A 26,484-nucleotide genomic window follows, 5' to 3' on the forward strand; every position below is an offset into this window, starting at 1 on the left:
GACAGCTTTCTCATTTAAACCCCCATCTCCTGAAAGGAAACTAGGAAAAGTATTTTGATGTGCGTAGGACCCATGATTTTTCACACTCTGTTGCTGTTCAGCTTTTGTGTTTCTCAAAATCCTGGGTCTCTCTCCAGAATTTGGGACAAAAGTGTGTTTGACTCTATAATCACTGAATTTGGTCTCATTGCATAATTACACTTTCTACGACAAAACATATATATATATTGCCAATATACCCCATGTTGTCCATTGCCCAACTGTCATTCAGTTTCGCCATTAGACAACTGATTGGTGTTGGCATGCTCAAAAGGGGATTGTAAATGACAAAAGCTGGTCAGCCACAAGAGAACATAGCTTTTCCTCACTTAACACAGAATTTGGACTTATGTATATTTCCGAAGCTTTTAATAACAGTGTCAAAAAGGGACACTCAGTCTAAACTTTAACCAAATTGACATCCCTGTTCCTAGCGATGCCTCAGTTGCAATACAATGTCAGCATGAGGTATACTGTATATCCCTGTAGAGTAAGCTGAGATGGGGGTTTGTGCATTAATGTAGTACCTTACTGTACAGCTGTGCATGTGCTATTGTCTGGCTCTCTCGTGTCTGTGTGTCTGCAGTAGGTCAGCATCATGGTGTCGTCTCCATGTCGCTGGGTGAACAGATCTGTTTTGTGATGTGCAGAGGAATGCAAACTTATGGTTCACCTGCTGTAGGTGACATCATTGCTTTTCAGTAGGTGTGTGGCTATTAGTGCTCAACTCCAAAACCTCACAATGCCCCAACCCCCGCCCTCCTCGCTCACACCCACTCCCACCACCCTTAGCCAGACATTCACGGAACCCAGGGTCCCACTCTTGAGCTTGTACCCCATCGAAGCACCAGCAATTTTAGACTGCATTTGTCATATCACTGTTCAGTTCCTCTTTATTGTTTTCCTGTTTTTTATTTGTACTACGCTCTCTAACCTAGACCAATTATAACAAAATGCCATTCATATGTATCCTGTTTCCTCCCCCTTTTCTCCTTTTTGCACATTCACTGCCCCCCTTTTCCAACCACTCCCCCACACTTCTGCTCCGATCCCGCCACACCACCAAACCCCCCACCTCCTCCTCCTCCTCCTCGAGTTTCTCCCGAGTGCCAAACAAAAACAGTACCATTCCAAACTTTTTTGAGTTTTCCTGTATGTTGGACATCCATTGGACGCACCCATGAAGCCAGCATGTTCCCTCATAACATGATGTCAGTCATGACGCCTCAACATTACCCAAAAGAAACAGATGAGCTAAAAGCAGACCTGGATTAACCCGGTAAAGGCTGGCTACCTCTCATAAACTGCTTTTCCTAATTCTCTACCATCTCTTCAACCTCCAGGACATCATTGATTGTGTGCCATAGTGTTGGGGGCACTTGTCACTCTCCTCACTCCCCAAGTCTCTCCATTTGATTTTCGATGGGGGAAAAAAAAAAAAAATCCATTTCTAATGACGATTCTTTTTCTTTAACATTAAACCACACTCAGAATGGTGTGAGGAGTGTAATCGTCAGCTGCGCAGCCATCCTCTGTCTTCTGAACTTTGAACTCTTCACCCCTCATGAACTTTATTGACCTTCTTCCTTCCCTTCTATGTTCATCAAACTGTTTGGACTTAAATCTCCATTCCATCACCAAAACGATTTGAGACTGTGCAATTCTAGTTGAAATGATTGGATTTGCTTTGCTTGTTTCTCATCACTGGGGCAATTCTCAGAGATAAAGAATGAAAAATCATCCACACAAAAAAAATACAGACAAACAACAACAAAAAAAACGAAACAACTGTTTCTCCACAATTTCATTTTTCTCTCATTGTAAATATTTTTGTCAGATTTTGTTGAGCTGTAAAGAGAGGCGTGTTCAACAGAATGGGGCCGGCAGCATAAAACCCACCTAGCGGGAAAGGGGAAAAGAAAGACGCACCCCATACATCTACTCATTTGTTCTGCTACAGTAGCTTGTTGTATTGACATTGGTGTGACCTGCTGTATTTGTAGTTGTTTATTTCCATGCTAGCTCCACTTCGATAAAAGGATGTAAAAACGCAAAAGAGAATTCAGTTCTGGAGCTGAAAATCATCCTCATGATAGAATTGTTTACATTTGCTACCGTAGCTGTATTCGTTGGTGGTTTCGTTTTGCTTAGTGTGAGTCGTAGTTATTGTACATGCTTGGTAGTTGGAAGAACATATCAATGTGGAGAACTTGCTAGACTCGGCACCTTACACTAGATGCGGGGCACACAAGACTAGGGAAAACCTGTGTCGCTCCCAAACCACAAAAAGGAAGTTGAGCCCTCTTTAGTGCAATAGAGTAAAAGTGATATCGTTTATAACTACGATTATGTTAATTGGGCATATTGTTGGTGGGCGTTGCTGAATGTAAATGCCAACATGACAAAGGTGCCCGTAGTGCCAACTGAGACATATCTCGGTCAGTGGGTTTAGTAGATCGAAGAAGACTGAAAGTATTCATTTGACACAGCTAGACTGGACTGACCATATCATTGCTTAGCTTTGGGCTCCACTCACAATGCTTTATGCTGCCAGCCTCATTTTCTGATAACACTTCATGAGCTATTTATTTTCAACTTATTATATACTATTAATAAATGACAACACAACAAGAAAAAGGGAATGACTGGAAAGGTGAATTATTGTTTTGTTTTTTAGTATTTTAGTGGTTGCTTTTAACACCATTCATTAACTGACTTAAAGAGTATTGAATATTTAATGTAATTGTAGCATTGTGTTTGTAAAAAAAAAAGTAAAAAAAAGTAGTGAGTTGTGTTTATTGACTTGTGGATTACCAGTGAAGTCAGCAATCTAGTGCTAATATATATTTAATCTTTTTTTAAGGATTATTCTTTTCCGACAGCAACAACAGTCATTATAAATGTTCATTTTAGCATCACCTGTCTTCTGTTGTCTTATTCTTCACCTCCCACTACACTCAGTCTCATCCAAGTAACACATTGCAAGTTTGTGCCTGAAACCATGTGCTTGGTCTGGGGGCGGGGCCATATGGTATGAGTGGCGTGTGTGTATGTGAGTGCGTGTGTGTGTGTGTGTGTGTATGAGGGAGAGAGTGTGTGAATGGAAAGGCTGCTGTCTGAGCCTTGGTGGGTGGGTGTTCTGTCCAATGTCCACCAAAGCTAAAACCTGGAGGGCTTCCATTCACCAATGGAATCCCCTTCCGTTATAGCTGGAACTTCATCATGTGACCTGAGCCGACTCTATCGTTCATAACCCTCCCACCCAACCACTCTCCACCACTACCCTATCCCTGAGTCATCCCCTACCACACGCCAGCACCATGTGATGTTCTCCATCGATAACATACTACTCGACCAGATCCACATTAACATGTCTCCTCCATGTTTCCAAAAGGAGCACGTTGCCAGTCAACCTGCTTCCCACATGATACTCAACCATCCTCTCTAGCTGCCGGGGCCAGGCCCATTCGTCTAAAAACAAGAGGATAGACAGACAGAGAAATAGTGATTCTCAGGATATCTTCTTGATCTCCCTTTATATCCTGCCTTCTGCAGTTGTCCCACTTTATTCTGCCCTAATGATTTCTATGGAGCCCAAAGACGACGATGATTTCCAATGCTCATGTAATGGTTGCTTAGCAATTATTCTGAGGGATGATGTGCACCCACTTAAAGGAGCAAGCAAATGCTGTATTGTTTACAACCTAAATGAGACCAACGCTGTTGAAAACGAATGTGTAGGACAAAAAAAATTATACGTATTGCAAAATGATGACATTTCAACCACAATTTGTGTGACATGAGTTAATGTAATTATGAGTCATTGCATGTTACTATTTTTTGCAATGAAAACATCTTTTTTTGAACTGTTAGAATGGATGGTACATTGTCAAATTAGTGCAACATTTAGACGCTAATAATAAAACAAACGTTGGTGTCCGTGTTAATGTCACCATCAGGAGAGGTTTTGGACCAATGAATGCAAAATGTTGTAACGGTTTTGTTCATTTGTACATGGTAATAATGGGTTAAATAAACCATTGAAGCTAATTGTCAGGTAGACATCATTAGTCTTACTAATTAATTCATCAAGGCCCACACATTGGTTTACCATGTTAATACTCAAAGAGGTGCTTGAAAAACAGTTGATATTGGACAGAATACAGTTCTTACTATAACCAATCCCCAAAAGAGGTAAGTTAAACACCCCTTGTCCTGTAATACAACATTGCTCATGATATTGTGGTGTTTCACAAACACACATGTTTACCCGAGGCAGAAAGAATATTTCAAGCGGGTTTAGGTATTTAAGGAGGACATGAATGACAATGTTGGACATTACCATGCTTTTGCTGAACAAGCAGCATAGCAATCAGAGGTTATGAGACGATCGGAAAGGTTGGGACTCGTCTCACCTCATCCAGTACACCCAATGCAATAGAAATGACACAATCAAGATGGAGGCTATGTTGCTCTTTGACATTTTCATCCTCCCACTATCACTGTGCACCAACCAGTTCATCCAACCAGCAAACACCACCCCCCGCATTCACCATGTCTCCACAGCCAACCTATCAGGATCTGTGGATGTAGGCAGATCCAAGCAACTTCTGGCCAATGGGCTTAGACCTCTCCATGCATTGGCTATTGGTTTATTGACCTGCAGCACAGCAGAGAGTCCCCAGGTTTATCAACATTCACAGCATGGTCTGAAAACCAAACCTGTCTCACAAACCTTCCATACATTAAAGAAGTACCTCCAAGGTTCAGAATGAAGCAGAGTTTATGGTTTACTGCACACACCTCCCAAATCAAGGCAATTTGTAAGGCAGCTAAAATAACGTTATGGTACAATATGAAGCCAAAAGTTGTAATGAGCCCCTGAGCTTTCGTAATAGAACAATGTCAGAACCTTGATGCGCCTTTTGTTAGGCACTACAGTAGATGTGTTTGTTTTGTGTCCTTGATGGCTTTGTAGTCATCCAGAGCGTCAATGAACTGAAAGGAGGTAAGTTATGAGATGAATGGAGAATAACTGAACCTAAAAGGGATAGTTCACCCAAATTACAACATTACACAGTTTCCTTACCCTGTATGCAGTCTATGGACAAAGTATGACAGCAATACATGCTTTACGTTTTAGCATTTGTGGCACAAATCCCATTCCAGTCATGGGACCAGTATTAGCACTTTTCACTCATCATGTCCAAATCATCCAAGGTCGTTAAAATTGATTGTGAAGCTCAACAAAGTCACATATTTTGTTGAGCTTCACCACCGTTCAAAGTTTGGGGTCACTTAGAAGTGTCCTTGTTTTTGAAAGATTTTTTTATGGAATATCTACATAGGCATACAGGGACCCGTTATCAGCAACCATCACTCCTGTGTTCCAATGGCACGTTGTGTTAGCTAATCCAAGTGTATCATTTTCAAAGGCTAATTGAGAAAACACTTTTGCAATTATGTTAGCACAGCTGAAAACTGTGTTCTGATGAAAGAAGCAATAAAGCTAGCCTTTTATAGACTAGTTGAGTATCTGGAGAATCAGCATTTGTGGGTTCGATTACAGGCTCAAAATGGCCAGAAAGGTAGTGTATGTTTCGAAAAGGATGTGCAAAAAATGACTTGAATGAGATTTATGCTACAAATTCAAAAACGTTAGCGTGTTGAAACAGTGCTAGGGAAACCAAACCAAAGCATTGATTGCTGTCATACCTTGTCCATAGACTGCTTAAAGGGTAAGGAAACCAACGTTTCATTTTTGGAATTTGGGTGAACTATCCCTTTAAAGGGTGCGTTTGCACTGTATTATTCACTCAACGGAATACTACTCAATCCCTGTAAGCCCCATTTGTGGCTTGTGTTTTCTGTGAAAACCTCTGGGCATCTGGTGAAGCCGCTACAATGACAGATTAGGCCCCTCCATTATACGTCCCATCTATCTCTCCTGCCAGTTGGACTGGATTGGTGGTAGGACAGCTTGTGTTTCATCTTCGCCAATGCTGCCAATCCTGCTAATTGTGCATCTCTCCTGCCTGAGGCGACATTGATTTTCCTTCTCCTCCTCGCTGCTCTTTTTCCATTCCCTTGTTCATCCCAAGAATCCCTGTAAATCCCAGACCGGCTGTTCCATGGAATTCCCCTGTCCCATTCGGAAAGTTAGACAGGAGAGGTAGGATAGACGTAATGCCTTGTTGCTGAGATCTCTGTGCTTCTCCTCACTGCTTCTCAGCTGATGCTAGTGTTGGCTAACATCCTAGTCCTAGAGGACAGAGAGTGAGAGACAAAGAGTTTGCCCTAATACAGTATGCTTGAGGCTGGAGCGACTAGATTGTGCACCTAGTTCTTCTACTTGCTCCCTCACCTAAGAACAAGGACATCAAAGACAACTCCCATTAATAATGTCATAATAACAGCCAAGTCAGGACTTGACCGTATGGAGTTCACAGGATAAGTCCTCCAAGGCAATCCTCCAAGGCAATTTCAGCAAACATGGGGGGGTGCTACATTACACATATAGTAATTGATGTGTACAGAAATGTGTTGCTAATAATTATTTTTTATCTGCGTTTAGCACAATCAGACTGTAAACCGGACCTGCTTTGACTGTGGCTACAGTACAGTAGCATTAGTCCCATCACCAGACCTACTGTGTGTAGCTGTTCAGATTCCTGTCCGCAACAGCACACCCGTGTCCACCCACACACTACTGCTCTGTTACCTAGGTCGCTGGTAAGGGGGCTATGCATTTGCCAGAATAAACAGCAGATGTTTTGAATTTGAAAAATACACAAGCACCTAATCCTTGGCAAATCACAGTGCTATACTGCCTAATTGAATTCCATGGAAGCTCATTTCTATTCTCTTGTGCTTGGCTATTCCAGGCACAGGTTGATACAGAGGATAAGAATAATAATGCAAACAGCCATTGTTTGAGATTTGTTCCCTTATGAGATATTTTGACCAAGAGTTAAGAGAAAGTTCTGACCAAGAATTAAAGATAAAATTTTGACTAAAAAATGAACATGGCTACAGAGACATTGAATGACAATTTCACCCTACCTCTGCTTGAATCAATAGATACATGTATTTTTAATGCAATATTTTGTATAAAAATTAGGGAAGACAAATGTTTAATTATAGACTACATCAGATTTTAAAGTATTGGCTGATAAAGGAGATTATTTGTAATTTAATTACATTTGAAATTGGAATGTATATTTTTGACAAACAGAATGCAATTTGTATTTCGACTGCCAGCGTAAGACAAAGTTTGTGTTCTAACAGTTATACCGAAATGTTCGCATTTTTACAAGGACTCAGGTCAATGTTTGGGTTATTTCTTGAATGTTTTCATCTACTTGTTGCATGTTTGTCTAGGAAACTAATACTTTGTCTTTGATTGAGGAAGATACAAATTGTAGACTGTCATAAGACTGAAATCTTGTAACTAAATCCACACTTGTTTTTCAGCATTCAATTGTTGCTGTCTACCATTTGCACGTACCTTCTATGCATTTAACAAGTATCCATCATTTAAGAAAGTGATATCAATTTCCTGGACCTGGAAATGAGCTTAAACCCACTGAGCTACAACAAACCCCAAGGTTGAAGAAAACCTCAACGGACCTCTCCCACTTAAACGTGCCATCTGCACTGGTACAAGAGCTGTCCATATTTGACGAGCAACAATGCAAAAATGATTCCAACATCCTAAGCAACTAAAGTGGAAAATGCCTGTTGTCCTTTGGCAACACTTTACATTACATAGGCATTGAACTTACTAGCCTGTTAGTGTAATAGGCTGTTCCACAGGTAGTTAAATGTGTATGAGGGCGGGGCCTATGCAATGACAGGTGTAGCCAATGATCTTATAATTATGGTACTTTGCTTCACGGCCAGTTTATAGATTATATTTCAGAACATTTATTATACAGACCAAAATCTGTATTTATTCCATCTGGTTTATCATTCTCTTTAAATCAAATTGATTTAATAATTTATGCCAGTCAGATAAGCAAAATACTGAACAATGATTGTACGTTTTTGTATGTTTATTTTTGTTGTTGTTGCTGTTGTGATATTTCTAACCAACATTACAGACTATGTTTAAAATAAGAAACACATTACATTCTTAACTATTCCAAAAAGTACTTCAAATGTAATTAATGTTTGATTATTATGTGTATAAATACAAGTTAGAATAATTACGTTTAAATTGCGATGCAAAAGCTGTGATTTTAAAACACTGTAGCGTGTACAGTGATTCCTTTATCAATTTTATGGTACATGATATGTTCTGCAATCTTGCAGTTGTTGTTTTCAGTTCTCGAGCATATGCTTTAATAAATACATTTTCTACGGTATACAAGGGAAGCCTAAGCAGTGCCTGCTGTATTATTCCAATATCCTATATAGGAACTGTCTCTGTGTGGTTAGTTTCAACATGATCCTACAGGGAAATGAAGTGACAGTGCAGCATACCAATAGAATTCTGAGCCTGGGTGGGTTGTGGGTGGGTTTGCACAATGGAGATGTTTTTTGGGTGCATATAATTTGCCAACCGATGATGGTGTGTGTGTGTGTGTGATCCTTAACTGTCTTTGTAAATGATACTTCATTTCATTACATTATCCCAAGGAAACTGCATACAGTACTTACTAAATGCTCACATAATTGATTATCAACCATAGCTGTGCCATGTATAGTCATTGTCCCAACAATTTGTGTTATACAGCTCATTTGAACAATTACAAAACAAGGCAGACAGGTATATTAAACAGTACACTGACTCACCCATTTGCTTATGGTTAATGAGTTCCAGCCAGGGCTTGCTAATCGATCACAGAGGTGCAACACTGTGATTTCCTTACAGAGACAGCAGGGTACTCGTAGGTACTCTACACTGGTCGATACAGACTGCATGGTGAAATTCAAAGTCCTTTGACACCAACCGACCACTCATCACCTGACGCCTGACTTCCTGTCTTGCCACAGACTTATACTGTACACCCGCCACCCGGAGACATTCCAAGGATGGCTTTAACCCTGAAGGCACACATTAGTCTTTTTCAGGCCGCGGGAAACACAAACATATTTGACCTTTCTAAGGAGGCCTGGCCTGACACTTAGGCGGCCGGAGATGGAAGATTCTGCAACATGCCAACGAACCATAAGGGAGAAGCCAGGGGAGATCCAAATAACTTGGCCCAGTTTGAGACAGATGGAGGCAGTTGTGGATTTTACCCCGTGGGCTGATGGGGTAAGGAGCTGCTACTTTAGCCTTGAGCAGGCACACAGGGGAAGAACAGGGGTTAGGAGTCCGAGAATGGTTATACAGAGGAACACAGGGGACAAGAAGGTAAAGGTTGAAGAAAGTACAAAAGGTAAGACATTATTCAACTGGGGAAGGTCGTAGACTAGACACATTAAGTAGTACACAATGAATAGTGGATTAATGACCTTGATACTATCCCTTTTGGACTGAACCCCTTCGAGTTATTATAGGCTTTATGGCCATTCAGTAAGTCAGACTAATCTAATCAGATAAAATGGGCAGGAAAACGAAACGTCTGCTATTTATTCCTCCCAAAGACCAAGACAACACATAACGGTTAGACAATCGACATCTGGCAGAAAAATCACTTATCAAAATGGATAAATTGTCAACTAAACTGACTTTTAAGGCTGAGGATTGAAGGGTCACCTTTGTATTACAAACTAATGGATGAACACCACACAGAGAATTTAGAATGACAGGGGTATTTATGCAATACTTGCAGTAGACATAATCCTGTTTTACATAACTCAGATTATTGAGCCTGCTTTCTGAGAACTCATAATGGGAGGAAGTCCAGTTTCAGCCGAGATACATTTTTTCTACTATCATACATGCATGGAGTACTCTCTGATTGTAGGACCACTAATGTGTTAATATCCAGGACTAATCAGTGATTATTTAAGGAAGGAAATTAGCCTACTGCAATCTTGACCCACTTAACTCTAATTTGATACTATTCTGAACCAAAAACTCTGGCTCAAGCTTCATGCATACTGTAATAGTGAAAATGGCAGGGGGGGAAAAGCCTCTGCCATATTTGTAATTGGATCACACGTCAGGATTTCCACTTTGAGTCATATAAAATGCCTGTCCATGGTTCCAGCGACAGCAGCAAGTACTTGAAGGTTAAACCATACACATGGAGGAGGTATACAAAGCACCCGTGACCCATTTTCCTCCGCTGCTTCCCCATTTATCTAGTTCACCCCTAAAAGAAATGGAGACGGTGGGTGAAGACATGTAAGTGTGTGTGTGTGTGTGTGTGTGTGTGTGTGGGGGGTACTGGACAGATGGAGCCATGTGGGCATATTGCTGCCCAGCGGCAGATGGGTGCACAGCAGGGTTGGCAGGGCCAGCGGTGGCCCCCTTCGACAGGTTACGTGCTCCTCATCCAGCGCCCTGGCCCCTGAAACCTGGCCTCTGACAAAACGACGGTCCCCCAGGCCACACAGAGAGACAAAACTGTCCACAGCACACTCACACTAACAAATCTCATCCACTACTAAAACACATTGTGTTGGTATGACAATTTATGCAAGGTTGAATTAGCTACACTGCTAAAAATAAGGATGTTGTGCAAAATAGACAATCCTTTTGTAGGGCTATATACAGTTGAAGTCGGAAGTTTACATACACTTAGGTTGGAGTCAGACTCGTTTTTCAACCACTCCACAAATTTCTTCTTAACAAACTATAGTTTTGGCAAGTCGGTTAGGAAATCTACTTTGTGCATGACACAAGTCATTTTTTCAACAATTGTTTACAGACAAGTTATTTCATTTATAATTCACTGTATAACAATTCCAATGAGTCAGAAGTTTACATACACTAAATTGACTATGCCTTTAAAGAGCTTGGAAAATTCCTGAAAATGATGTCATGGCTTTAGAAGCTTCTGATAGGCTAATTGACATCAGTTGAGTCAATTGGAGGTGAACCTGTGGATGTATTTCAAGGCCTACCTTCAAGCTCAGTGCCTCTTTGCTTGGCATAATGGGAAAATCAAAAGAAATCATCCAAGACCTCAGAAAGAAATTGTAGACCTCCACAAGTCTGGTTCAACAATGGGAGCAATTTACAAATGCCTGAAGATACCACGTTCATCTGTACAAACAATAGTACGAAAGTATAAACACCATGGGACCACGCAGGCGTCATACTGCTCAGGAAGGAGATGCGTTCTGTCTCCTAGAGATTAATGTACTTTGGTGCGAAAAGTGCAAATCAATCCCAGAACAACAGCAAAGGACCTTGTGAAGATGCTGGAGGAAACAGGTAAAGTATCTATATCCAGAGTAAAACCAGTCCTATATCGACATAACCTGAAAGGCTGCTCAGCAAGGAAGAAGCCACTACTCCAAACCGCCATAAAAAAGCGAGACCACGGTTTGTAATTGCACATGGGGACAAAGATCATACTATTTGGAGAAATGTTCTATGGTCTGATGAAACAAAAATCAAACTGTTTGGCCATAGTGACCATCGTTATGTTCGGAGGGAAAAGGGGGAGGCTTGCAAGCCGAAGAACATCATCCCAACCGTGAAGCACGAGGGTGACAGCATCATGTTGTGGGGGTGCTTTGCTGCAGGAGGGACTGGTGCACTTCACAAAATAGATTGCATCATGAGAAAGGAAAATTATATGGATATATTGAAGCAACATCTCAAGACATCAGTTAAAGTTAAAGCTTGGTCGCAAATGGGTCTGCCAAATGGACAATGACCCCAAGCATACTTCCAAAGTTATTGCAAAATGGCTTAAGGACAGCGAAGTCAAGGTATTGGAGTGGCCATCACAAAGCCCTGACCTCAACCATATAGAATATTTGTGGGCAGAACTGAAAAAGCGTGTGCGAGCAAGGAGGCCTACAAACCTGACTCAGTTACACCAGTTCTGTCAAGAGGAATTGGCAAGAATTCACCCAAATTATTGTGGGAAGATTGTGGAAGGCTACCCGAAACGTTTGACCCAAGCTAAACAATTTAAAAGCAATGCTACCAAATACTAATTGAGTGTACGTAAACTTCTGAACCACTGGGAATGTAATGAACAGCTGAAATAAATCATTCTCTCTACTATTATTCTGACATTTCACATTCTTAAAATAAAGTGGTGATCCTAACTGGCCTAAAACAGGGAATATTTACTTGGATTAAATGCCAGGAATTGTGAAAAACTGAGTTTACATGTATTTGGATAAGGTGTATGTAAACTTTCGACTTCAACTGTATGAAGTGGTACATTAAATAGTATTGCACACATTTCTGCTAACAATGTTTGTTTGATTCCTTCTGTTAAATGAGATACTATGAAGTCTTGAAAGATCGCAAATGATGCCAGTCAGACTGCATTAGAGACAGTGAGTTGATACATTATTAAGGACTCACTAAGGTATGGTGTCATCTGGTCCTTGTGAAGTCCCAGGAGGAGATAGTGCTGCTCTGCCCTTGAGCAAAGCACTTAACCTGCACAGCTTGTCCAGCTGCACAGACAGATCAGCTGTGCAGTCCACTCTGAATTAATGGAGGAATTACGGTTACAATTGACTGTAGTTATGTGATCTATTTCACTGCATTGAAGTCAATGACGTCATTCTCGAATAAAAGTAACCCGCATTACTGTCCATATTCAATATTTACAAAATGTTTTAACATCCCACCAATATTATGTATATTCTATGACATAATGTGTCTTAGGGTGTACAGTACATATACACATTCCATTCTATACCATACATGTGAATACAATTAAGTGACAAATGTTTAAACGCCACTGACATGGAACTAGTTGAAGTTCATATGTTGGAGTGAAGGAGGGAATGATCTTCAGTATTATATGGCTAATGCCAGTGTTTAGTGGCACGGCACAGCATGCAGACAATGTAGTATCACCAAGGTTGATTTTTAGGAGTCTTAGTCTCCAGTGTATGGGCTACGGGGATGTTTGAACTGCTCACTGCTCCTTCTTCCCTGCCACTGTGAAGGTCAAAGCAAGGACTTGTCTCTCCCCGAGGGGACTGCTGTCTCTCTCTGCTGTCTTGTTCCTCCAGAAGTCTACACTGCCACCTGGGAATAACGACTAAGACTACATGCAAGCCCATAGAAGGACATCCAGGCTTTTACGAATTAGGGTCCAAGAAACGCTTTCAGGATGTCTAACGCTGGTCCAAGACAACAATGAGGGAAATAGCATTGAGGTTGTCATGGAGACTGGCTGCAAAGACAGCTCGGGCTGCTTTCATAGCATATGTCTGACTTGACTTAGTGCATAGCAACAGATTTTCCTCAGTGCAGACCATTCCCCATTGAAGTTTTGTTCATTTGAATGGCTAATATCAAAAGTAAATACATTGCTTTTCAATCAGTTTATCTACAATCATCAATTATCGACACGCTTATCTACATTAGATAGCCATTTGTGCTGAATGCTTTTCCCTCGAGCACCAATAGGCACAGCACATTCATGGCGTCCAGTTCTTCAGGTAACATTCAACAGAAAAGAAGTAGACAAGAGGAGCCCATTCAAATCAACATGAAGCCCAGGAGAAGAAAAGACCCCAAACATCATCAGCGACAGCTTCCCAAACCCTCGTCCACCTGATCAACGGTACAGGGTCAGTCTCCATTGACAGTACGTCTTATCATTCTGAGCACAATGTGTATTCAACACTTTTAAAGATGACGTACTTCTGTATTGTGTTTCTTCTAGATTGCAGAGGCGGCCTCAGCCTGTTCGGTTCAATGACATATTTCAACTCTTTGAATGGGAGGGCTGAGTGTGCGTCATGTTAAGGCATTAGTATGCAATGAAGTTGCTGGTGTGGTAGGACTTGTTTTGGAGGCGCTCTCCTGCAGCCAAAGCAATGTCAGGGAGGCACTTATTCATCCAAGGGCAAACAACGCCAGAACGCAATGCCAATTCTCATTACATTTAGCGACACAGACCAATTTCACTGTCATCCTTAAACCAATGGACCATTTCTCTCTGCATCGATCCATGCACTTTAATCCCTGTCAAATGCTGAGTGTTATGGGCTTGGAAAGAAAAGGACAGAGAGGAAAGCAGAGGGGGACTGCAGCTTTCCGAGACACCAATCTTAGCATGCCCAAAGTGGTGGAGCTCACGTATAATACATTGATGAGCCGAACCCCTCTCGCGCTTTCTCTCTCTCTCTCTCCATTGCCACAGAACAGAGCACCATGGTCCTTGGCAGGTCTGCGTTGCCATGGAAACCCTCACATTGCAGCAGGCTGGCTAGAGAGCGCTGGTTGAAAAGGAGAGCACTACAGAGGGAGAGGGAGAGGGAGAGGGAATCGCTGCAGTGATGGGGAGGGAAGAGGGAAGAGGGGGGAAGAGAAGGGGGGAAGAGAAGGGGGGGGGGTACAGCCGGCGAGATTGGTTCTCCAATGCATTACCCCCACTAGTCGCTCCCCTCTCCCTCCCCACAAATCTTATCATTTGCATCGGTTGGGGCGCGCAAGGCCCAATCCTGCTCTGCAGTCTGGACACGTTGTATCTTAACTTCAGACTGCATTCAATTATTAATCTGCTTCACCAGACAGCAATTACTGTTCAAGCTACCTGCAGCGCACATAGCAAAACCATCCCCATGACACAATACATCAACGCATAGAGATAGAGGGGAACATACTAAGAATTCTACTAGAATTCTGTTTCACGTCCAGGTGCTTCACTTGAGGGCCTCATTGTCCCAGCTGTGACTTGACCTGGTGACCCTATGGCTAATCCACTGAACACTAATGACCGTGTGCACAATGTGGAGGAAGACACAAGCACCAGAATGGTTTGTTGCTGGAGGACAACGACTGCTCTCCTCAAGTGGATCAAATGGAAACGGACAAATAACCAGTCATGGTTAAATCTGTTAGCCCGTGAGACAGCAAAGGTGGGCAGTGGCGGTGTAAGACACCCACAGAACAGGAGTGAATGTTCTGCTGTTGACCTGTTGTGTAACCCACTAGCTAGGAGCCAAGTTATCTGCAGCACCATACCTGAAGCAGATCCCTAACACACACACACAGACACACATTGCACGTGTCTGTGAGACGTGCAATGTGTGAATACATAGAAATATCGCAAAAGATCCAACATCAAAGTTCTATTCTCTCCATACCAGAGCTACAAAATTGCAGCTGTTGTCTTCGAGATACTCTCTGAGCAGCAAGAATGAAAAATTAATTCTGATTAGAATTTCCATGCAAGTTTTTTAGTTATTCAGGAACAGAATTAAAAATTAAAAATAAAAAACATAACCTTTTATACCATTTTTAAAAATGTGTTTTATGTTTTATGGATATTCAACAATATTTTGTTCACAACGCGTAATTTACTCAACATCAAACCAACCAAATGCAACCTTTAAAAATACAATAATGTGTCTGAAAAGAGAGGGAAAAGCGTCTCTGCCACAGCCTTGCAGTGAGTAAGTGATGCATACATGGAGTGTAGTGGGAGGAAAGTACAGACATTGAGTCGGATAGCACCAGAGGTGTCTCTGAACTCATTAGAAAACAGGACCACACTCCAGTGCAGAGTGAGAGCAGGCAGAGAGGCAAGCCACCGAATCTGTGTCCGGTAACCAGGGAAGAACCACTGTACCACAGCGCTATCTGCCTGTGGAGCCAGAGTACTGCAGGCCTGCAGCAGAATCAATAGTTAATGGTAGCATTGAGGATAAATTAACTACACTGAACAAAGATATAAATGCAACATTCAACAATTTCAAAGATTTGACTGAGTTCATATAAGGAAATCAGTGAATTTAAATAAATTCCTTAGGCCCTAATCTATGTATTTCATATGACTGGGAATACAGATATGCATCTGTTGGTAACAGATAACTTAAAACAAAAGGTAGGGGCGTGGATCAGAAAACCAGTCAGTATCTGGTGTGACCAACATTTGCCTCATGCAGAGCAACACATCTTCTTTGCATAGAGTTGATCATGCTGTTAATTGTGGCCTGTGGAATGTTGTCCCACTCCTATTCAATGGCTGTGCGAAGTAGCTGGATATTGGCGTGAACTGGAACACGCTGTTGTACATGTTGATCCAGAGCATCCCAAACCTGCTTAATGGGTGACATGCCTGGTGAGTATATAGGCCAAGGAAGAACTGGGACATTTTCAGCTTCCAGGAATTGTGTACATACCCTTGCAACATGGGGCCATGCAACATCATGCTGAAACATGAGGTGATGGCGGCGGATGAATGCCACGACAATGGGCCTCAGGATCTAGTCACGGTATCTCTGTGCATTCAAATTGCCATTGATAAAAGGCAACTGTGTTCATCTTCCTTAATTTACACCTTCCCATACCATAACCCCACCGCCACTATGGGGCATTCTGTTCACAACGTTGACATCAGCAAACCGCTTGCCCACATAACGCCATACAAGCCATCTGCCCGGTACAGTCGAAACAGTGAATCATCCGTGAAGGGCACACTTCTCCAGCGGCCATTGAAAGTGAGCATTTGCCCATTGAAGTCGGTTATAACTCCTAACTACAGTTAGGTCAAGACCCTAGTGAGGACGACGAGCAAGCAGATGAACTTCCCTGAGACGGTTTATGACAGTTTGTGCAGAAATTCTTCGGTTGTGCAAACCCAGTTTCATCAGCTGTCCAGGTGGCTTGTCTTAGATGATCCCGCATGTGAAGAAGCCAGATGTGGAGGTCCTGGGCTGGCGTGGTAACACATGGTGAGGCCGGTTGGACGTACTGCCAAATTCTCTAAAACAATGAAGGCAGGTTATGGTAGAGATATTAACATTCAATTCCTGCAGTTATGTCAATTGCACACTCCCTCAATACTTGCATTGTGTTGTGTGACAAAACAGCACATTTTAGAGTGGCTTTTTATTGTCCCCAGCACAAGGTGCACCCATGTAATGATCATGCTGTTTAATAAACTTCTTGATATGCCATACCTGTCAGGTGGATGGATTATCTGGACAAAGGTGAAACGCTCACTAACAGGGATGTAAACAAAGTTGTGCACAGAATGAGAGAAATACGCTTTTTTTGAGTATGGAAAATTTCAGGATATTTTATTTCAGCTCATGAAACCAACACTTTACATGTTGCGTTTATATTTTTGTTTCATGTGAAGAGGCACAAGTCTGTACACTCCAGTATGTGTTATCGTCTCGGCTTTATTAGATGATCAAATTTCCCTCCCAAAATCCAAATGACTGTACAGTAGAATAATAATTATTTGTTGAACTGCTTAATTGAATGATACTATTATTATTATTATTATAACTTCACAAAGCCAGATTACCACAAAAAAACAACAGACTAGTCATCATCATGCCTGTTTTTCTTCACCTTTTTCTTCCTTTTTCCAGAATCTTCAACTTCACCATAGGAATTGTCCATTGGTTCAACTTTAACTTCCACCTCTTTTTTAATTACATTAAAAGATGAATATACAGTGTCCTCCGCCTCTTCCCTGTTCTTATCCTTCTTTTTCTTCTTCTTCTTCCTCTTCTCTTCCGAGAGCTCAGCTTCCTGCCCAGGAAGTTTATATGGCTCCTCTGGGCTGTGAGTCATCTCTAGCAGCTCCTGCTTCACCCTGATCCCCTCCTCCATCTCCTCTGTCTTTATAAGTTTGTCTTTCTTCTTTTTCTTCTTGCTCTTCCTCTCCTCTCCCGGGTCCAGTGCGACCCTGAGAGGCGTCTCTGGTGTAGACGGCAGCGGAGTATCCGGTGTATCCTCCATCAGTCTGGAGAGGGTGGGGGTCCTGCTTCCGAAAGGCTGGAAGCGCTGGCGGAGCCCCGGGGGCACAGTGGGGGCTGGGGTGGCTGGGATGGCAATGGGGGTCTGGTTGGTGCTGCAGTCACCGTAGCTCTCACAGATGTTGAGGAGCCCGCTGAAGGCCGGGGCACAGACCACCAAGTCGAGCGTCTGGGGGTGACTGGTGAGGAGATGAAGGTCCGCAGCACCAGAGGGCCCACCCAGCACGCTGTAGATCTGCCTGATGTTCCCACCACTACACGACTGCTGGGCAGGGGCCTGCATGGTCTGCAGCCCAGACAGAGGCATCTTCAGACTGCTGAAACTGTGGGGGAGAGAGAGATTACAGTATGTTAAGAGGTTACGCACACCAGATATAGACCATGTGGGTGTAAAGCAATGGAAGTGGATGGTGTCTCACTTCTAATAAATGACCAAGAAATTCTGAGGACTTTGTTAGATATCTCTGTCTGTTATTAGAAGTGAATCATGACACTTCTATGATAATTCATATAAATGGAAAGAAGGATAGCCTACCTGGCCGGGTTGAAACTGCTGGGAGCTTTGATGAGCCATAATTCTGTGTTGTCCTCACAAACCCTTTCGATGAGGGTACTGGCACAGGGTTTGTGGGCAAATGCCACAAAATCAGCTGGACACTGATACCTTGAAGCTGAAGGGATAAACATAGTTATTGTTATTAGCTAGCTAGCTAGCGAAGTGAACGTAATCTGTGTGTTTATTTTGGAATTCGCCATATAATACACAATGCTGTCTGCCCATTGCAGCATCCCTAATTTTGATTCCTAACAGGATTTACTAGATACCTGGCAGACAGCTTTGATGGACTTGATTGTAGTCGCTAACATTAGCTAGATAGCTAACTAACGTTATTTAAGATGTAAAAAACTTACCCTGCTTTCTCCGTTTTTGCGGAACCTCCTCGGTGTCACTTGCCTCATCACTTGACGAAGATACATCGTTTGACATGACCTCTGTGTACTGCTAAATTGTAAAATTGTAACTTAGTCCAACTAAATGCGCATGGGTGCAAGAACATGTGTTGTTAAAAAAAAGTCACCTTTGACCTGGATACACTAGCTCGCTCGGTTCGCGAGGATCTGGGCTGCGTGAGTTGCGCATGTCGGTTCCTTTGTAAATATATATTATTTTAAATACAGTGTTTATTAATATCCATATAATAACTTTTCGTAAACATTGGTCTGTGTGCAGTCTATATTCGCATTTTAGACGCAACTGATGCTATTCACGAGGCACGTACTCACGAAGGCCCTCGCAGAACGAAAACAATAAATCCCAGAATGCATCATTATCACGGAGTTGTGTAAGTTCCAGCAAAGACAGTCTTCTAGTAGAAACACTTCATGGGCGCAGGCGACCGAAAGAGGGTAAACACTATTTTTTGTGTGTTTATTACAAAAAAAGTGTATCATATATATTTTTTGAGGTATTTGAGAAGTAACAGAAGCGGCGATTGTTCCTGAACTATTGAAGGATAAATCTGTTTAACCAGGACCTCAGAAAGCCAGAAAGATAAGAGGGCCTATCAAATATGTCCTCCTCCCAGTCGTATTCAAGGCGGCAGTGGTGCTGTTACCTTTGCGATTTGCCTAAGATGCCATGGGCTATGATCTGGGACTTTAGCGAGACTGTCTGCCGAGGCTGTGTGAATTATGAAGGGGCAGACCGTATTGAATTCCTCATAGAGACGGCCAGGCATTTGAAAATAACTCATGGTATGCAGGGTGACAGGTCCCCGGGTCCACAGCCCACCAAACATGGCCCAGGTGGAAGAGATGGACCTATGGAGGGTGGTAGGCCACCTCCTGAACGCTTTGAAAGGGGTAGAGGGGACTACGGAACCCCAGCACGGCTCCCCAACGGTCTGCACAGAATCGATGACGGGGGCCCACAACAAGATGCCGGTGGACAGAGCCCTAACAACGCCAGACGACCCATGGTGTGTACCGTTCCACCCAATTTAATGACACAAGGCCTTGTGGGTGCTCCGCACGGGTTGCTAGCAGCTGTGCCCGGTTTAAATACCAGAGTCGGAGGAACCCCCCTCACCCTCTCTGCCCCCATGCTGAACGAGATCACCAAGAGGCAGCTGAGCATGGGCATGGGTGTGGCCTCCTTCCTGAGCCCTGAGTTTGAGAAGGAGCTGAGGGAGAAGCAGAGGAACGCAGAGGCTCTGGCCGAGCTGTCAGAGAGTGTACGGAACCGAGCAGACGACTGGGCCGGCCGACCCAAGGCTGTACGAGGGGCCCTGCTCACCCTCTCCGGCTGCACCCCCTTCAACGTGCGCTTCAAGAAGGACCACAGCCTGGTGGGGCGGATCTTTGCCTTCGATGCCAAGCTGACGCTGGACTTTGAGCTGAAAATCTTTGCAGAGTACCCGTGCGGCTCGGGGTATATGTTCTCCAGCTTGGCGGCACTGGTCAAGCAGATGTTCCACGACAGCCAGAAAGACTCTGGGAACAAGGTGATCAACTTGGGCCTGAAGTATGTGGAGTACGAGAAAAGGCATGGCGCGGGGGACTGGCGACTGCTCTCTGAGCTACTGAGTGATTCGGTACGGGCCTTTAAGGACACCCCCGGCCCTGACGTTCTCCCCCAGCCCTACCTGGACAACAGCTGCTCCATGCTGCCCACAGCGCTGTGTCACATGGCCCGTTCGGCACCACCAGCCCGCCTGCGCCGGAGGAAGGCTTCCCCAGAGCTCCAGGGTGGAGAGGTAGTGACCACAGAGGAGCAGCTCCGGCAGCACTGGCCTATGGGGATGTACCCAGGCATGGCTATCCACCTAGCTGCCTCCTCCCTACCCAGCACTAGCCAGCCACCTCCTCACCAGGAGGGCTCGGCCTCCCACTCCCACAGCAGCGACCCCTCCCCCATCACAGCACTGATGAGCGTGGCTGACAACGCGGGTGCAGCCGCTGGCCAGTCACCCAGAGAAGCCCCTAGCAGCAGCAGCAGTAGTGGTGGTGGAGGCCTGGGCCACTCCTCCTTGGCAGTGAGACAAAGCAGCAGCAGCCCCATGGCAGCCTGCCCTGCAGGGCAGCAGCGCCACCTGGCCTCCAGGAACGGGGAACCCCAGGGAGCTAGCAACTCTACAGGGGGCACCACGGCAGCTCTCCCCCTGGCTGGGGCCTCGGACCAGGGAGCAGGGGACCCCTCCGGCTCCTCTGGTCCCCCTCTCTGCTGCACCATCTGCCACGAGCGCTTGGAGGATACTCACTTTGTCCAGTGCCCGTCTGTTGCGGCCCATAAATTCTGCTTCCCTTGCACCAGAGACTTTATCCGGAGCCAGGGGGCCGGCAGCGAGATGTTTTGCCCCAGTGGAGAGAGGTGTCCCCTGGTAGGCTCCAACGTGCCCTGGGCCTTCATGCAGGGAGAGGTCACTACCATCCTGGCTGGAGACGTCAAGGTGAAGAAGGAGCGCGACCCCTAAATCCTCTGGGATACCTGACTGTAAGATGCAATTTCACTACATCTTGATTTCCTTTGAATTTGTTGTCTTGGAATCAGTCTTTAGATCAAAGTATTCTCTATGTAGCTAGGCCATATGCGAATTTAGTGTTTGTGACGTGCTTTATGATAGAGTATAATATATGATATGTAGTATAATTGTCACCGAATATGATTAGCCACCGAATATGGTTAATCTGTTTGTTTATGTGATGTCTGTCTGGACAGAAGGCTGTTGACGCCTGAGTGGAGCAGCAGCCTGGTGCCTGCAGATAACGACAATCTCAACAGGTTCTCGCCACTTCACAGCCAATCACCACAACAATCCACCAGGTTTCCCCACCCCACAGCCAATCACCACGGCAATCCACCAGGTTTCCCCACCCCACAGCCAATCACCACGGCAATCCACCAGGTTTTCCCCACCTCACAGCCAATCACCACGGCAATCCACCAGGTTTCCCCACCCCACAGCCAATCACCACGGCAATCCACCAGGTTTTCCCCACCTCACAGCCAATCACCACGGCAATCCACCAGGTTTTCCCCACCGCACAGCTAACCAACATGACAATCCACCAGGTTCTCCACACCTCGCAGCCAATCATCATACACCTCTACCTCCATGGGGCAGGCCTTACACTACCACACCACTGTCTGGTTGGATAGAGGGTGACCATACCCCCAGCCCTTGCTCACCTATAATACCTAATTCACCCCTTTGTCCCTCAAACATCAACTTATTAGTATTAGTCACTGACTTTATAAACCAGTGGACCATGGTTGGGAAGTATGCACTTCATCTAGGGCTTCCGAGTGGCGCAGCGGTCTCAGGCACTGCATCTCAGTGCTAGAGTCGTCACTACAAACCCTGGTTCGATTCCAGACTGTATCACAACCGGCCGATTGGGAGTCCCATAGGGAGGCGCACAATTGGCCCAGCGTCATCCGGGTTTGGCCAGGGTAGGCCGTCATTGTAAAATAAGAATTTGTTCTTAACTGACTTGCCTAGTTAAATAAAATCTGTCCTGTTTATAGTTGATTGTAGGTCTGTTTTCTGTTTCGTGGAACATCTTTCTAATATATATCTGAGTGGCATTGAAAAAGACTGATGACTTCCCTAAACGTTCCAGCAACGTATAGACTTGGACTGTTCCTCTTGTGACCGTTTTTTGGGAGTTTGTTTTGAGTCACATTTGCCCTTTACGTAAAACTGACTTTTTACTGTCACGGAGCTAATTGTTTGCTCTTTGCTGAAACCTCAAACCAGCAGTTAATGTATGTCGCCATCGATTTATAAGACAGAAACAGGGACTTTCAGTGCGATACAATAAGATGGCTTTCACAGTGCCCAACAAAGATGCTTTATCCAGCATGTAAGAAGTGGGATGGATACCTCTCTATTTTATACTGAATGTAAGACAATCTCTCTCGATGGTGATAGATGTGCAATCTATAGTTTTGATACAATACTGCTTGTGTAGCCTATACACGTGCGTAGAAACCAAAGATAGATTCATGTTAAAGTAGATTTACAGTGCCTATAGAAATTCTACACCCCCTTGAACTTTCTTCACATTTTGTTGTGTTACAAAGTACGATTGAAATAGATTTCATTGTAAAAATGGATCAACACAAAATACTCCGTAATGTCAAAGGGAAAAGAACATTTTGAAAATGTTTTACAAATGAAATAACAAATATAGTTGTTGCATAATTATTCACCTCCTTTATTTAGGCGAGTCTAAATTAGTTCAGAAGCTTGACATAAGGCAAAGACTGGGGAGGTTTTCAGGATGAAAAGAAACGGGATTGAGCTAAGCACAGGCAAAATCTTGAGGAAAACCTGCTTCAGTCTGCTTGTACACCAGAGACTGGGAGAGAAATTCACCTTTCAGAAGGACAATAACCTACAGCACAAAGTCAAATCTAAACTGGAGTTGTTAACCAAGAAGACAGTGAAAGTTCCTGAGTGGCCAATTTGCAGTTTTGACTTAAATCTGCTTGAAAATCTATGGCAAGACTTGAAAATGGCTGTCTAGCCATGATCCCAAACTCCTTGACAGAGCTTGAAGAATTTTGAAAAGAATAATGGGCAAATATTCCACAATACATGTGTGCAAAGCTCTTTTGAGACTTACTCAAGAGACTCATAATCGCTGCCAAAGGTGATTCTAACATGCATTGACTCAGGGGGGTGAATACTTAACCAATCAATGTATATTAGTGTTTGATTTTTAATTTGTCTTAAAAATAATCATAATAATGTACTTTGACATTATATTACAGTATTTTGTGTAGATTGTTGGGGAACAAAAAGTTAATCCAACTTTGTAATGTAACAAAATGTGAAGAAAAAAAAAGTTCAAGAGGGTTGTAGACTTTCTGTAATCTTACTATTTTTGTGTTAAATGACTTTATTATTTCAATATGTGCCAGGGAAATAGTGGGTGAAATGGTTCTTGTTAGGATAGTTATCGGTTATCTGTTAACTGAAGTTGTAGAGGGTGTAGAGATTAAACTAATATTGTGTACTTTATGATGTTTAATTTAAAGGAATTTACTCTATGTAAAGTCAAAGGTTTTTTCTATATTGACTGAGATTCAAGTTTTTCACGTGATCCTCTTGATTATTTTTTAAAAAGTTCTATAAAATCCCTGTTTTATGCTCTGTTTTACCAATGAACTTAACTCTTTGAATTGTTTAAAAGATAATATATACATGTATATCAAAATACTTCTCTGTCAGGTTTTCCTTAACCTTTTATGTTCGTCACCAAAATTAATATATTAATTGAATTATCAATTTGCAAAGCTGGTGCCAATCAATCAATACCTTACCATGTGCATGTGTAAATATGAAATTGAATGAGGACAAGACATCAAGCCATTGCTGATCACGTTGGCATGAATGTATACTGTACACTAGTAGCTGTATCTGAAAGTGTATGTAGTCGTAAAATTAGGCCTCTTAGTTATCTAAAATACGGTAAGTCAAATGTAGCCCTCACAACAAAAATGAATTTCCTACAAAAGCACTGATGTTCATCCAACTTTCCTCAAGTGATTGGGAGTCCCATAGGGCAGCGCACAATTGGCCCAGTGTTGGCCCGAGGTAGGCCGTCATTGTAAATAAGAATTTGTTCATAACTGACTTGCCTAGCTAAATTAAAAAATACATTTTAAAAAAGGTGCATTTAATGGCATGCTCTGTCTGAAAGCACTTGTTAAAATATATATATTTTTTTTAAATCATAAAAAATAGGAGTATTTTGTATTTGGCCCCTAAATTAGTAAAGATTGTCTTGGATTGATTGTCTTGCCTTTTTATGGTCCTGTCTGCCATGGACTCCTGTTGAGTTGCTTATCTCAACATAGTTCAAGGTTAAAGCTTGTATATTCCAACTCTATTTCTACTTGACACTAGCCTATTTCTGCCCTTATTTTTTTTGTTATTTAAAAAAAAAAAAACATTTTCCTTTAATGGAAACCTACTCTGGGCGGCAGGTAGCCTAGTGGTTAGAGCGTTGGGCCAGTAACTGCAAGTTGCTAGATCGAATCCCTGAACTGACAAGGTTAAAAAAATCTGTCGTTCTGCCCCTGAACGAGGCAGTTAGCGCACTGTTCCTAGGCTGTCATTGTAAATGAGAATTTGTTCTTAACTGACTTGTCTAGTTAAATTAAATAAACCCCTGAATGTCGGCTATAGGACTGGGTGTCCCTTTTTTAATTGTTCATGCAACTTTCAGTTTCATTTCATATACAGTACTAGTCAAAAGTTTGGACAGACCTGCTCATTCATGGTTTTTCCTTTATTTGACTATTTTCTACATTGTAGACTAATAGTGAAGACATCAAAACTGAAATAACACATGGAATCATGTAGTAACCAAAAAAGTGTTAAACAAATCAAAATATATTTGAGATTCTTCAAAGTAGTCACCCTTTGCCTTGACAGCTTTGCACACTTGGCATTCTTTCATTCAGCTTCATGGGGTAATCTCTTGGAATGCATTTCAATGAACAGGTGTGCCTTGTTAAAAGTTAATTTGTGGAATTTCTTTACTTCTTAATGTGTTTGAGCCTATCAGTTGTGTTGTGAGGATACGTTCATTAGAGTTACCATCCTCTCAACATCAACTGTTCAGAGGAGACTGGGTGAATCAGGCCTTCATGGTCAAATTGCTGCTCAAGGACACCAATAAGAAGAGACTTGCTAGGGCCAAGAAACACGAGCAATGGACATTCGACTAGTGTAAATCTGTCCTTTGGTCTAAATTTGCCATTTTTGGTTCCAACCGCCATGTCTTTGTGAGACGCAGAGTAGTTGAACAGATGATCTCCACATGTGTGGTTCCCACTGTGAAGCATGGAGGAGGAGATGAGATGGTGTGGGGGTGCTTTGCTGGTGACACTGTCTGATTTATTTAGAATTCTAGGCACACGTAGCTAACATGGCTACCAGAGCATTCTGCAGTGATATGCCATCCCATCTGGTTTGCGCTTAGTGGGACTATCATTTGTTTTCAACAGGACAATGACCCAAAACACACCTCCAGGCTGTATAAGGGCTATTTGACCAAGAAGGAGAGTGATGGAGGGCTGCATCAGATTACCTGGTTTCCACAATCACCTGACCTCAATCCAATTGAGATGGTTTGGTATGAGTTGGACTGCAGCGTGAAGGAAAAGCAGCTAACAAGTGCTCAGCATATGTGGGAACTCCAAGACTGTTGGAAAAGCATTCCAGGTGACTACCTCATACAGCTGGTTGAGAGAATGCCAAGTGTGTGCAAAGCTGTCAAGGCAAAGGGTAGCTACTTTGAAAAATCTCAATTTTTTAAATGTATTTGTTTAACACTTTTTTTTGGTTACTACATGATTCCTTCCATGTGTTCATAGTTTTGATGTCTTCAATATTATTCTACAATTTAGAAAATCGTTTTTTAATAAAGAAAAACCCTTGAATGAGTAGGTGTGTCAACTTTTGACTGGTACTGTATATACTGTTTTTATTCATTGGGTGTAAATGTCACTTTTGATTTGTTATTTTTCATGAAGCTTCTACGTAATTGACGACAAATTTGAAGCATAAATAAATACAATTAAAATATAAACACTGACACGGTTTT

The 26,484-nt window shown here is 42.8% G+C and overlaps 2 protein-coding genes across 4 annotated transcripts; one reads left to right on the forward strand and one right to left on the reverse strand.

Moving 5' to 3' along the window:
• Positions 1–17,141: 17,141 nt before the first annotated feature.
• polr1g (RNA polymerase I subunit G) lies at positions 17,142–18,992 on the reverse strand. Its single transcript, XM_035772431.2, has 3 exons — positions 18,775–18,992; positions 18,398–18,533; positions 17,142–18,185 (listed from the first exon to the last, which is right to left on the reverse strand). The coding sequence occupies exons 1-3, from the start codon at positions 18,848–18,850 to the stop codon at positions 17,423–17,425; spliced, it is 975 nt and encodes a 324-aa protein (XP_035628324.1). The 5' UTR covers positions 18,851–18,992; the 3' UTR covers positions 17,142–17,422.
• A 126-nt stretch (positions 18,993–19,118) lies between these two features.
• On the forward strand, positions 19,119–25,058 carry LOC118385339 (interferon regulatory factor 2-binding protein 1-like). 3 transcript variants are annotated; one of them, XR_004826005.2, is made up of 3 exons: positions 19,119–21,355; positions 21,581–21,809; positions 21,851–25,058. XR_004826005.2 is itself a non-coding variant. In XM_035772404.2 (2 exons), the coding sequence occupies exon 1, from the start codon at positions 19,434–19,436 to the stop codon at positions 21,333–21,335; it is 1,902 nt and encodes a 633-aa protein (XP_035628297.1). In that variant the 5' UTR covers positions 19,119–19,433; the 3' UTR covers positions 21,336–21,355; positions 21,581–25,058. The 3 variants fall into 3 exon arrangements, 2 of the variants coding, with proteins under 2 accessions (XP_035628297.1, XP_035628306.1); XM_035772404.2 differs by having other exon boundaries at positions 21,581–25,058; XM_035772413.2 differs by having other exon boundaries at positions 21,584–25,058.
• Positions 25,059–26,484: the final 1,426 nt, after the last annotated feature.

The sequence above is a fragment of the Oncorhynchus keta genome, chromosome 1 (genome assembly GCF_023373465.1).
Source record: "Oncorhynchus keta strain PuntledgeMale-10-30-2019 chromosome 1, Oket_V2, whole genome shotgun sequence".
NCBI classification, from domain to species: Eukaryota; Metazoa; Chordata; class Actinopteri; order Salmoniformes; family Salmonidae; genus Oncorhynchus; species Oncorhynchus keta.

Excerpts from the sequence above, each read along its gene's own strand:
- polr1g (XM_035772431.2), bottom strand. The coding sequence starts at position 18,850 with ATGTCAAACGATGTATCTTCGTCAAGTGATGAGGCAAGTGACACCGAG. Across the intron at positions 18,534-18,774 it reads GCAAAAACGGAGAAAGCAGG|CTTCAAGGTATCAGTGTCCA; the intron begins GTAAGTTTTTTA and ends TTATCCCTTCAG. Across the intron at positions 18,186-18,397 it reads AGCAGTTTCAACCCGGCCAG|TTTCAGCAGTCTGAAGATGC; the intron begins GTAGGCTATCCT and ends TCTCCCCCACAG.
- LOC118385339 (XM_035772404.2), top strand. The coding sequence starts at position 19,434 with ATGTCCTCCTCCCAGTCGTATTCAAGGCGGCAGTGGTGCTGTTACCTT.